Here is an 11720-nt window from a genome sequence, read left to right as displayed (position 1 = left end):
TAAAAGGATAAAGGAGGAAGGGGGCAACCAGGATTGAACCAGAGACCTCTTGATTTGCAGTCAAATGCTCTATCTCTGAGCTATAACCCCATGGCCTCCTGGGACTCTCTTTCTTGTCCACTTATGGTGATTCAATACGAACAGGTTCCACCCACTCTGGAATTCCGGCAAGCTTTGTATTCTAAAGCTCCACCTCCTTTTCTATCCATCATTTGCTCTGGTTTTCCTCTTGGCCACCAATAAACCGGGTGGGGCACTTGAAAAATGACATGCTGGAAACTAGCTGAAAAGGAAGCTGACATAGCATTAGTAGAGAAAGCGTCCGTATACACGGTATTACTGTGTCAGAATCCTCGGCCCCAGATACATTCTGGTCGTCCCCTGACTCTTGATGAGTTGAGGGTGGGAAGGAGAAGGAAGATGTCAGTTCTTTCGGATGGGATGACTCAGGAAAATCAGGAACTCCTTCTCAGGGCAACCAACGCCAATCCCTGTGGCCGCACTGCCTGCTCCGTTCTTGATGGAAACGGTAGCCAGCTTCTGACCTGGGCCGTCCCGATGCCTGGGGAAGAGCTTGGATGTGGGTTTAAGTAGTGTCGTTCCTCCTTATCGCAGCGGCAGGGGAGACCTGAGGCCTCTCCTTTCAAGCCTGGCACTCCGTTTGCATGGAGTTTAAGGCACAGCCTGAGATGCCCTTTCTCCTCTCACCTCCTCCATAGGGTAGGGAAGCCGAGGACGGAGAAACTAGCTTGCCCCCTCCACCAGCCTCAAAGAAGAAACGGCACACTTGGAGACACACACACAAAAGTTTTAATATCAAATAACACTGAGAGTTCATATACACATCTCAGAAATTCAGGTCGAGGAGTGTGAAGAGAAGAGCTGCTGTTAGAAGAGAGGGAATTGGGTGACCTCTCCAAAGACAGATGGGCGCTGGCGGAGGGCTGGGGTGTTCCGGCGATAGCCAAACCGACCATTGAACCCCTGGGTCGCATTCAGATTGGCATTATAGTTGTCATGTCCGGTCACCTGCTGGAGGGAATGCCCTTGCGGGACAGAGAGAGAGGCCTGAGCCTGTATTCAGCCCCCTCTTGCTTTCCCCACTCCCATTGGGCTGGTATAGGAGGCCAATCCAGGTGTAGTCACTGTGCTCCCATGTCCCAGCTGAACCCTCAATCCTGAAAAGCCAAGGGTTGGTGAGGTGGAGGAGGCAGATGGCATCCTAGAAACCAAGCCTCATCCTAGGACTAGCATGCAGGGGAGCGTGAATGGTACATGCTGGGACAGGAAGGGCCAGAAACTTCTGGGCTTGGCTGAACTTGCTTTGCTGCCAGGAGAACAGAGAAAATTTCCCCCTTGCATCTGACCCAGCTGGAGAAAATGGATGAGCTCAATTTGGCCAATGGTGCCAGGGGACATGTGACTAGAATGTGGCCAAAGGGTGGTGGAGTTGGGGTGGGAGGAGGGTTCACCCTGCCAGAAAAACAGGTCTCAACTCTCCCTTTTCCTGTTGCTGCTAAATGGGGCCTAGAGAGTGAGCAGGACACAGCCTGCTCTGGGAGCAGTGAGAAGAACACAGGCTTTCGTTGGAAAGAGGAGAATTCCAACCCCAGCTCAGCCCTTCTTAGCAAATCATTTTAACTCCCTAAACCTCAATTTCCCTGGCTGTAACCTGGGGATACTCTGAGGGTAAAAAGCACCTGACATACAGCGGGTGCGCCATAACTAATAGAGAGCACTGTGACACCATCTGCTCATGTATGAGAAGAAGAGCTAGAGGATGCAGTCAGACCCTGGGTCTCCTCCCCCAACCAGGTCTCCTTATGGCCCAGTTTCTCTCTCTATGGAATGCACACCACTCTTCCTAGGTGGGACCATGGTGAGACTGGAAAGGGAGGTGTCGCACTTGCCTGCCCCTGACCAGTTTCTCCTGTTGAGGTATCTCTGTCCTTGCCCGAAGATATGGAAATAATCCACTATCCAGCCATCCCTTCCTGTACCGCCATGATCCTGAGAATGAGGGAGAAAATGCAGACTATATCAGTCATGATGCAGAGAGATGCACAGTCCAACCCCTGCCTCTGGGCTTGCTGGAGGGAGGGAGAGGTCACAGCCAGGGGTAACAGGGCCAGACAGATTAAATATACTTAGTGACTTATTGCCTTTCAGGGAGAGGCAGTGTAGCTTGGCAGTTAAGGGCTCAATGTCTAACACCAGAGAGACTGGTTCTAATTCCAGCTCTACCCCTAACAAGCTGTGTGACCTTAGGACAATGACACAGCTTTTTTGGACCTCAACTTCCTCATCAGTAAAATGGTGGGTTGCTTTGAAATTTAAGTGAGATATAAAGGGCCTTCAAATAAAGGGCCTGGCATATTAAAGTTTCAATAAACATGATCTTCATTTAAATGAAAATAATACCTACCACAAATGGTGTCTGTGACGATTAAAGAATACTTACAAAATGGAACATAGAAAAATTCAAAAGTGTGTACACCATATTATTTTTCAAGCTTTTAAACTCTCGAGTTTTCCCCCAGATTCTGGCTCCTTCTGCTATAAAAATCACGAGTAGACAGCAAGCACACACAAACATGGCACACACAGATGTGTGTCCATATGCATGTACTGAACACACATGTGCACACGCGAACACCCGGGACCACAAAAACTCCCAAGATTTGTTCATAGAATAACCCGCATTAAGTCCTCCTCTCCCTAAGTCACTGACATGTATTATAGACACAAATATTGGAAGCAAAAGTGTTGAAAAACATTGGAGCTGAGCCTATAATAGCCTCAGAATCTTTGATCCAGGGGAAGTACTCTGCGGGGGAGGGGCAACATCCACGAGGGAAAAGGCCTGGGGAGAAGCGAGGGCTGCAGAACTTCGGGAGGTTTCCTTCCAGTCAGCTCACAGAAGGTCGCAGCGAGCGAGCCCTCTTGAACTATGACGTCACCGGACCGAGGGCGCCTCACCTAGGCAGTTCTTTGTCTTTTTACCGATTGTCGGGCTTTTTGAGAATTTGCGGCGGGAGGTCACCCAAAGGGTGGATCCGTGATGCCAAAAACGACAACGAAACCCCTTTGTTTGGCAGAGGCTTGCAGAAACCCAAAATGAAATCATTCTCAAGTTCAGGCGTGGAAGGTGGTTCTGTGAGCTCCGTGAGCTCGCGCTCAACACCTGTCTCCCGCCTCCGCCAGTTCCCGGGTTTCATTAAGAAAACTGAGAGGGTGCGAGTCGGGGAGCCTCCCTGGTGGTGAGGGCGCTGCCATGAGACGCCCGGATCTGGGAAGTCGGCCCCGCCACGAGGGCCAAGCTCTGCGGGAACAAACGGTGGGGTCCTCCACGGCGCTCCTGTACCTGATCGGTTTTCCGCAAGATGGGCGGAACCACGCGGCTCCGGAAGTACCGGTGGGCGTGGTAGTCCTGCTGCGCGTTGTAGGGTGGAATCGCCGACCAGAGCTTAGGCCTCAAGTGCTCATAGGTGCGGGCCATGGTGCTCACGGCCACTCCATCCAAGATGAAGCGCTTCTCCAGCCACAGGGGACACGCGCAAAAATGCCCCATCCTAACCACCGCAGCCTCCGAGGACTTTTCTAGAGGGAGCGGAGGGTCCTAGGTGGGGGCTCCCCTGCGCATTGTTACGTTATGTCAAAGACCCCTGTGACACAAACCGTACTGTCCCCATCCTACGAGGTAGGCTCTCGGAGGCTACGGGGGAAGTTGCTTAAATGGTCCAGAGGTGAGGGATGTCTAGGAGGGAACCATGCAAGAGGAATCAAGAGATTGAAGAGAAGGTGGGTTACTGAATGTGCGCAGTGTTAACGCAGTCGGGCCCAGCTCCCTGTTTTCCTTTTAAGAGCAAGGTTCTCTGCTCCCACTTTATTATATACATTTCCCAAACCCAGTTCCCTTGAAAAGCTTGTACCCACAAAGGATCAGAAAGAGCTCAGAGAGCATCTACGTCCAACTCTCGTTGTACAGAACTGGAAGTTGAAGCTCAGAATGTTGGAATATTCCCTAAATCCATTTAGTGGCAGATCCAGAACCAGAATTCAGATCTCCTGATTTCCAGTAAACCCACTTAAAGCACTTCTCCCCTCCCCACCCAATTCTTTTCATCAGCTATTCCTCCTCCCGTTAAAATTTAAAAAACCAACAGTAAAAGTTGTATACTTATCAATAAAACAGTAAGTACCATACTTCCCTCTAATATTATGTATGTATGATAGGATACAGCAAAACATGAACAGTGATCTTCCCTATTGTTGTTACAAGTGATTTTTCCTTCCTTTATATTTTTTACTTCCCAAATTTCCCCCTTGAATAAACTCATGGATGCTTTACATATCAAAGTGGCTTATACAAATTATTCTGCTCCTCACACCAACTCTGAGGTGCTATTATCATTTTACAGATGAAGCAATAAATCCAGGAATTCTTTTATGTTATTATAATACTAGTAACATAAACATTATATATAATACAAAGGCACATGTATTAATTAGAAAAAGGTTGCATTATACCTACACGTAATAATCACCAATCCCAGCATCTCAATACTCAGCATATGTAATTTTTCTACACTATGACAGGCGAGCTCCTAGCAATCAAATTTGAAATTATAGGAAGTCTATAATTTGAGCCCATTCTATTAAAACATGAAGAGAACCTGGAAAGAACATGAGAGGACGAGGGGAAAAAAATGACAGGCCCAACTCTCACCTCACATTTGAGGAAGGCAGGTGAGAAATTTCATATTATGCAATGGGATAAAAAAAGATTCATTTTAAATGGAGTACCTGGGGACTTCATGTCACATTAAAGACTTGAAATTCACCTGCCTGGAGGATGGGGTAGGGGAGGAAGACCGGTCTATTTTAGACTTTGGAATTTAATATTCCTAAAACCAAGACTGACTCAGTCTAGACAGAGGACTGGTCCTCAATCTTGGCTGCACTTCAGAATTTCTTAGGGACCTTTAAAAAGTCTTGATACCAAGCTTCCCTGGTGGCGCAGTGGTTAGGAGTCCACCTGCCGATGCAGGGGACATGGGTTCGAGCCCTGGACTGGGGGGATCCCACATGCTGTGTGCGCCATAGCTGCTGGACCTGTGCTCTGGAGCCCACACGCCTAGAGCCCAAGCTCCGCAACCAGAGAAGCCACAGTGAGAGGCCCGCGCACTGCAACGAGTGGCCCCCGCTCCCCGCAATAGAGAGCCTGCGCGCAGCAACAAAGACCCAATGCAGCCAAAAATTAATAAAATAAATGAATAAATTTATATCACTGCTTTCTAGTTCTGGTACATCTGAAGGACATCAATCTGAAGTACAAAAGAGAAGTCATCTCACCAAGTGACTCTGTGCTAGGGTCTTCACATACACTCTAATCCTCAGCCTTTCATCGTACCCAATCTTACAGATAAAACAATTTCCAGATACTAGATACGTGGACACAAACAGCGTAAAAATCCTCTTCCAACATCTTTAGGCCAGACTGGAGTGCTCATTTTCCCCAGACCCTGAATGTCACCTAAATCAACTGTCATGGATTGGAAAAAAAAAAGCTACAATGCTCAATACCTTCAGGCAGAATTTGCCAGGGCTCATGCCTGTCGTGCTGGCATTCTATTATCTTTTATTCTCAAGCTAGGGTTTGGCAGATATAAGACCATCGTGTCAAAATACTTTTGATAGCAAAAAACTTGCAGATATTAACAACTTAGTCATCTTCCATGAGAGCAATTATTATGTGGCAGGTTTTATAAATATAAACTCATTTATGTGCCAACTTACCCAAAGGAAACCTGTTAACTGCAGAAGTGCACATATATACGCGTATACCTGGTTCCTACTCACATCACTCCTTGAACTCCATGAGTGTTCAGGATCTGACCATACGCTACCTTATCTCAAATACCTTTCTAACTGTAAGGCAGTCACCTGGGATAACCTGTCACCAAGCGGTATCTACCACCTGAAATTTATTTTAAGAACTAAAAAACTCAAGTTTTTACAGCAGAAATTGCAAAGTCCCCAAAGTCTGCACGCTGACAGAAGTGCAAAGACTGTTTATCTTTTTTTACACATGCCCACAGAAAGTCTGCACTGGGTAGTTTTATTTTACAGAGGGGGTAAGGGTTAGGTGGTGTCAAGAAGAGTGACATGGAGCAAATAATTTTTATTATCATTGTTTTCTTTTACAAATACACCGAAGAATCATGCAATGCTGCCAGCATTGGATGCAATCCTGGGCCACAAGTCTGCACATTCCTTTGCAACTGGTCCTGTGATGGCAGAACCTGCATAAAAGAATGATGTGACACATAAGCTCAGAGGGCCCTTTCCTTGTACTCAAGTTAAACCATCCAATCTCAAAAGCCTAACAATGATGTGCATTCTTTATTACCTTTCATCTCGCCTTTATTGTTTACTATGACCCCTGCGTTATCTTCAAAATAAAGAAACACACCATCTTTTCTCCGGTATGACTTTCGTTGTCGAATTACCACCGCTGGATGTACTGAGGGGGGGAAAAAAAGCAGCTGTCATTTAACCTGCCAAGTTCCAGTGCCACCACGAGAAAGCAACTTACACCTTGGCTAGCTCTCCAACATTTCCCATTTGGACAGAATGTATACTCATTAGCTTTTCATTTCCTAAAATCAAGTGTGAAAGACAGTGCAAACACCAATCACCCCTTAAGAAAAGACCTTACTCATTTCAAGTCCAAACTGCCTGCATTTCCTTGCAGGTGTGAATCTGTACTTTGGGAGGATGATTAGCAACACACCAGCAGGAAACTTGCTAAGCACTTTCTATACTTTTCCTCACTTCACCCAAGAGGTGGGTACTATTTAAGATCCTAATGTCAGGACTTCCCTTGTGGTCCAGTGGTTAAGACTCTTTGCTCCCAATGCAGGGGGACTGGGTTCGATCCCTGGTCAGGGACCTAGATCCTGCATGCCGCAAATAAGAGATCCCATGTGCCACAATTAAGACCGGGCACAGCCAAATAAATTTTTAAAAGATCCTAATGCCATAGAATTGGGAATGGGACCCTCCTCACACTGAATGAATGGAGAGGCCAAGCTATTAACTCATTATGCAATATTCCATCCCAATTTATATCAAAACTTCCAAGAACAAACCTTAACCTAAAAATTAGTACTTTATGCCTAACTGCAGGGCACATGTTGTTTTAAGAGCAAAACCTGGAATTAACCTAAATATCTCAGGACACATGCACAGAACAGAACCATTTTAAATGATTATGTACTTCTGTAATTTTTTAATATGCAAGACAATCATTTGTGAAGCAAAAATGGGTTATGGGAAGGTAATGGTCCCATTTACATTGGAAAGTAGGACATAAAATATTAAAAACGATCATCCCCTGGAGGTCTAAGAGCTGGGTAACTGAAATTCAACTTCTATTTCTTATTTAATTAACTCTAGGTTTAACTTTTTGAGGAAATGTTTTCCAGGGTCATAAGTAACTTTTAAATCCTACCTGCTCCAGGGCTTCCCTGGTGGTACAGTGGTTAAGAATCCGCCTGCCAATGCAGGCGACATGGGTTCTGGTCCGGGAAGATCCCACATGCCGTGGAGCAACTAAGCCTGTGCGCCACAACTACTGAGCCCATGCGCTCCAGAGCCCGTGCTCCGCAACAAGGTAAGCCACCACAATGAGAAGCCCACACGCCGCAACGAGGAGCAGCCCCCCCCCGCTCGCCGCAACTAGAGAAAGCCTGCACGCGACACAGACCCAACACAGCCAAAAATAAATAAGTAAAAATAAAATAAATTTTAAAAACCAAACAAAAAACGCTACCTGCTCCTAAAGTGAACATTTTTCCAGACATTCAAAGCATCTACTGCACTTAAAAGAAAACATGGATTCAAATCCTGACTGACAGTAACCTGGAGACCTTGAACAAGTTACTTAATCTTCTGGAGTTCAAGTTTTCCTCTTCTAAAGTAGGGATAATAGTTACATTTCCATATTTAATATCAGACACTAGAAATGCAGGATCTTCTAAGGACAGAGATCCTGGCTATCCTTGAAGCAAGTACTATCTATGTACATAGATGGTCTCTGAGTTTTTTAACAATGGGAAACACACTGAGGGACAGATAATATTGGCTGAGACCCTCCTCCGTTGGACTCTCATCTACTTAGTTAAATTCTCACAAATGCATCCAGCAAATAAGGCCACACGAATACAGGACTCTGGATTTCCAGTCCTGCAGTCCTACTCCTTTCCACATTTCTGTATGTTATAATTAAGTCTAAGGCCAGGAGATGTAGCTGATCCTTGAAAAATGAAGGGTTAGGGGCGCCAGCCCTGTGCAGTCTAAGATCCATGTGTAACTTATAGCTGACCCTCTGCATCCACTGATTCAACCAATCTCGGATAGCGTAGTACAGTAATATATTGTGGGGGGGAAAAAAATCTGTAAATGGACGCATGCAGTCCAAACTCACGTTGCTCGTTGTTCAAGGGTCAACTGTATTCATTTAGAAGAAACAAGGACCAAAGAAAAAATTAAGAGTTGGAAAGTCAGAACTATTTTTAAAACCATGAGTGTCCTCTGGTCTGTCCCACAACTGACTGAGAGAGACAGCACACCCTGCTGCCACCTCACCCATAGTGATGGACAATTGTTCCGCCCTTCCCTGACAGCTCCCCAGGCCACACACCAGACCCAGCAAGTGTTCTAAGAGGAAAGCCTGTCTAGTTGCATGCTGATCCCAATCAACACATTGATTTATCAATGCTTAGGCACAATGCTTATTCCTTGCCTACCAAGCCAAGTGAATATTAGAGGTCAACAAAGTACGATTTCTGACCAAAAGGCTAAACACCTGGGGATAGAGTAGGATACAGACCTTCAAAGAGTAACTGTGATACATGGCTGAGACCTGTCACACGTGTACTGTGCATTAAGAGGATTTCTCAGGAAAAGCAAAACATCCCAGGCCAGAGACAAACTAAGCAGGCACAGGAGAAAAGTTCAGGAGCTGGAAACTCAAGTACACTGAGTATCAGAAGCTCTAAAGTCAGTCAAGTCAGAAGTATCTGAGGCCCCCCCTCTAACCCATACATCTAGTAGGAAAACTTTCGGGGGTTGTCCACGATTAAGCAATGAGCAGCTCCCTGTTTTACTTTCTACCAGAAGACATTTAGAAGCAACCATGCCAAACTTTTGACAAGTCACAACCCTGAGTTAATCTTATCTATGTATAATTATTCCTTTTCAAATTAGTAGTTCCTGAAAAGGAAACTTGCCTGAGGTGACTTAAGTCTTAAGGCTGTGATCTCACCTGGAACCACCATGTTCATTTGTAGCCAAGGAGTCAGCAATTAATTAAAGACCTGCTCTCATAGAAGAGACAACCCTAGTAGGGGGCACAGCAAAAATCTGAGGCACAAAGGAAGGGATTTAAGTTGGAACAAAAAAACCAAGAACTAAAAGGAGAGCTGGGGAAAGAACTACGTGGATGGACTGTAAATCCCAGAAGGACAGAGCTTTTGTTTCTATCGGTATAAATATGTGAGGTGGTCTGTTAACTATTGGCTGAACTTGCTGGGAGAAATGGCAGGGTAAATATGAAAAGCCCCTAGCTTACGATGGAAGCCAACAAAGAACTTAACTGGGGGTGGGGTGGTGGTGGTGGATGAATTGGGAGATGGGGATTGACATACATACACTATCAATACTATGTGAAAAATAGATAACTAATGAGAATAACTAATGAACTGTACAGCACAGGGAACTCCACTCAATGCTCTGTGGTGACCTAAATTGGAAGGAAATCCAAAAAAGAGGGGATATATGTATACGTATAGCTGATTCACTTTGCTGTGCAGTAAAAACTAACACAACATTGTAAATAAAGCAACTATATGCCAATAAAAATAAAAGAATGGTCTTTAAGACAGCAAGAATAGAACTTCAACTGCAGGTTAACTCACACTGCCTCTCAAAGAAAATCAAGCTTTAAGAGGCCCTGAGAATGGTAAAACTACTGTTCTATTTTCCAATAGAGGGAGAAGTCCTTCAACAGTCCACAGACCAAAAGGAGGATTTGGTCTCTCTACTGACCCTTCTTTCTGAGCTCTGGTTTGCCTTTCTTGACTGTGGCCATCACCATGTCACCCACACCAGCAGCAGGAAGTCTATTCAGTCGTCCCTTGATCCCCTTCACAGAGATGATATACAGATTTTTGGCTCCTATACAAGGAAGTAAACAACAACAAAACGTTTTTCTTGAGAGCCTGTTAGGCAGTTCTGCATTTCTCCAACACCTCCAAGGCCTCCCCCTCCACACACACTCCCAAGAAGTTAGTCCTCCCCCAGGTGGAACACCTTGTCACACCACCGATTGAAGCAAAACAACACAACATGCTGCCGCTTCACCCAAAAGCGGTGTTTTCACTCTGCCCTTTCTTGACGGCTCAGTGGGTCATTAGCAAAAGGCCCACTGAGTGCTTTTAAAAGGGGCAGTTTGGCAGAGTGCAGCCGAAGGTCTCACCTGTGTTGTCAGCACAGTTGATCACGGCTCCAACCGGAAGACCCAAGGAAATCCGGAATTTCGCACCAGAGGACCCACCACGTCCTGTAAGTAAGAAGGGAATCAGGAGAGGTCCCTTCACATTCTTAAGCTATATAATCATTCGCATGTGCTTCGGGGAGCTGTACACCGTAGTTTCGCTCTCTCTAGGACTCCTTATCCCCTCCCCATGTGCCACCCAGTTCTCAAGGCAAATAGCCAATTCCTCACTCTTAGCACGTTACATTGAGATTAAGGGACCTGGACGACTCAATTCTCGATCCAACTTTTGCACCACGTAGTTCTTCCTACAAGGCGAGAGACCGCACAAGTCGCCCACTCTGGGGATTAAGCCAGTCTAACTCCAACCCCATTACTGAAGCGCTAGGCGCGGAGTGAACCCGCGGGATTCAGCCAAGAATCACGACTGGATCCTGCGAACTCAACCCTCCAGGCCCTCCCGTCACTTTCGGGGGCTCTCCCGGTGCTCTCGCGGTGTCCCTCCCCTCCCTCTCCGGCCCGGAGCAGAGCAAAGCGTCCCAGCTGTCCATGGCCGCCGTTCCCGGCGAGGCCAGCAGCCACCTCGCGACAGATGGTGAAGGATCTCCCAAGGCCAAAAATTACCTCGCTTCGACATCTTGAACGCCGGAAAGTGACAAAAAGGAAGTAGGGATAAAGGCCACAGAGATCTCAACCCCAACGCCCCGCCCAACATGGTCACGTGACCCGGTGTTCGTTCAATCCGCCTCTCTTCCCCAGGGCGCGGTCTTATTACGTCACAAATCCTGGACATAGCGTAGAACTCTTGCTGTGAAGTGGGCGGAGGAGTGGTTGAGGGCTGCAGGAGTGTACGTGGTACCCAGTACGCCGAATACGAACTCGAAAGTAGTTGTTTGGGACACAGAAACATTGGTTTAATTTATCGGAAAACCTCTCTGAGCAATAAGTATGTGCCAGGGACTTGGATGGACGCTAGAGGTTCAGAAATGATTAAACGGTCTGTGCTGTATAGGGGCCTCCAAAGAACACACGGCGTCGGGGGCTAGAGGGAAAGAGTTCGAAACGGTTTCATTAGGTTGTGATATAACTGAGAAGTACCATTATAGCGCTACAGATAATTCCATATGTGTGTGCTTGGTCCCATACCCATCTGTATTTT

At 46.3% G+C, this 11720-nt stretch overlaps 2 protein-coding genes and 1 non-coding gene across 3 annotated transcripts; all 3 read right to left on the bottom strand.

Annotated features, from left to right (window-relative positions):
* Positions 1 to 795: 795 nt before the first annotated feature.
* Positions 796 to 6020, bottom strand: SPMAP1 (sperm microtubule associated protein 1). The gene is made up of 3 exons (XM_030839718.3): positions 3365 to 6020; positions 1911 to 2010; positions 796 to 1046 (listed from the first exon to the last, which is right to left on the bottom strand). The coding sequence occupies exons 1-3, from the start codon at positions 3569 to 3571 to the stop codon at positions 889 to 891; spliced, it is 465 nt and encodes a 154-aa protein (XP_030695578.1). The 5' UTR covers positions 3572 to 6020; the 3' UTR covers positions 796 to 888.
* Positions 6021 to 6169: 149 nt separating this feature from the next.
* RPL23 (ribosomal protein L23) lies at positions 6170 to 11247 on the bottom strand. The gene is made up of 5 exons (XM_030839716.3): positions 11186 to 11247; positions 10544 to 10627; positions 10114 to 10242; positions 6413 to 6526; positions 6170 to 6305 (listed from the first exon to the last, which is right to left on the bottom strand). The coding sequence occupies exons 1-5, from the start codon at positions 11196 to 11198 to the stop codon at positions 6223 to 6225; spliced, it is 423 nt and encodes a 140-aa protein (XP_030695576.2). The 5' UTR covers positions 11199 to 11247; the 3' UTR covers positions 6170 to 6222.
* Positions 10377 to 10512, bottom strand: LOC115843828 (small nucleolar RNA SNORA21). The gene has a single exon (XR_004035887.1). It is a non-coding gene; the product is annotated as a small nucleolar RNA SNORA21 (small nucleolar RNA).
* Positions 11248 to 11720: the final 473 nt, after the last annotated feature.

The sequence above is a fragment of the Globicephala melas genome, chromosome 20, assembly GCF_963455315.2.
Source record: "Globicephala melas chromosome 20, mGloMel1.2, whole genome shotgun sequence".
Classification (NCBI taxonomy): domain Eukaryota; kingdom Metazoa; phylum Chordata; class Mammalia; order Artiodactyla; family Delphinidae; genus Globicephala; species Globicephala melas.
This window is presented reverse-complemented; position numbering and strand designations above follow the sequence as displayed.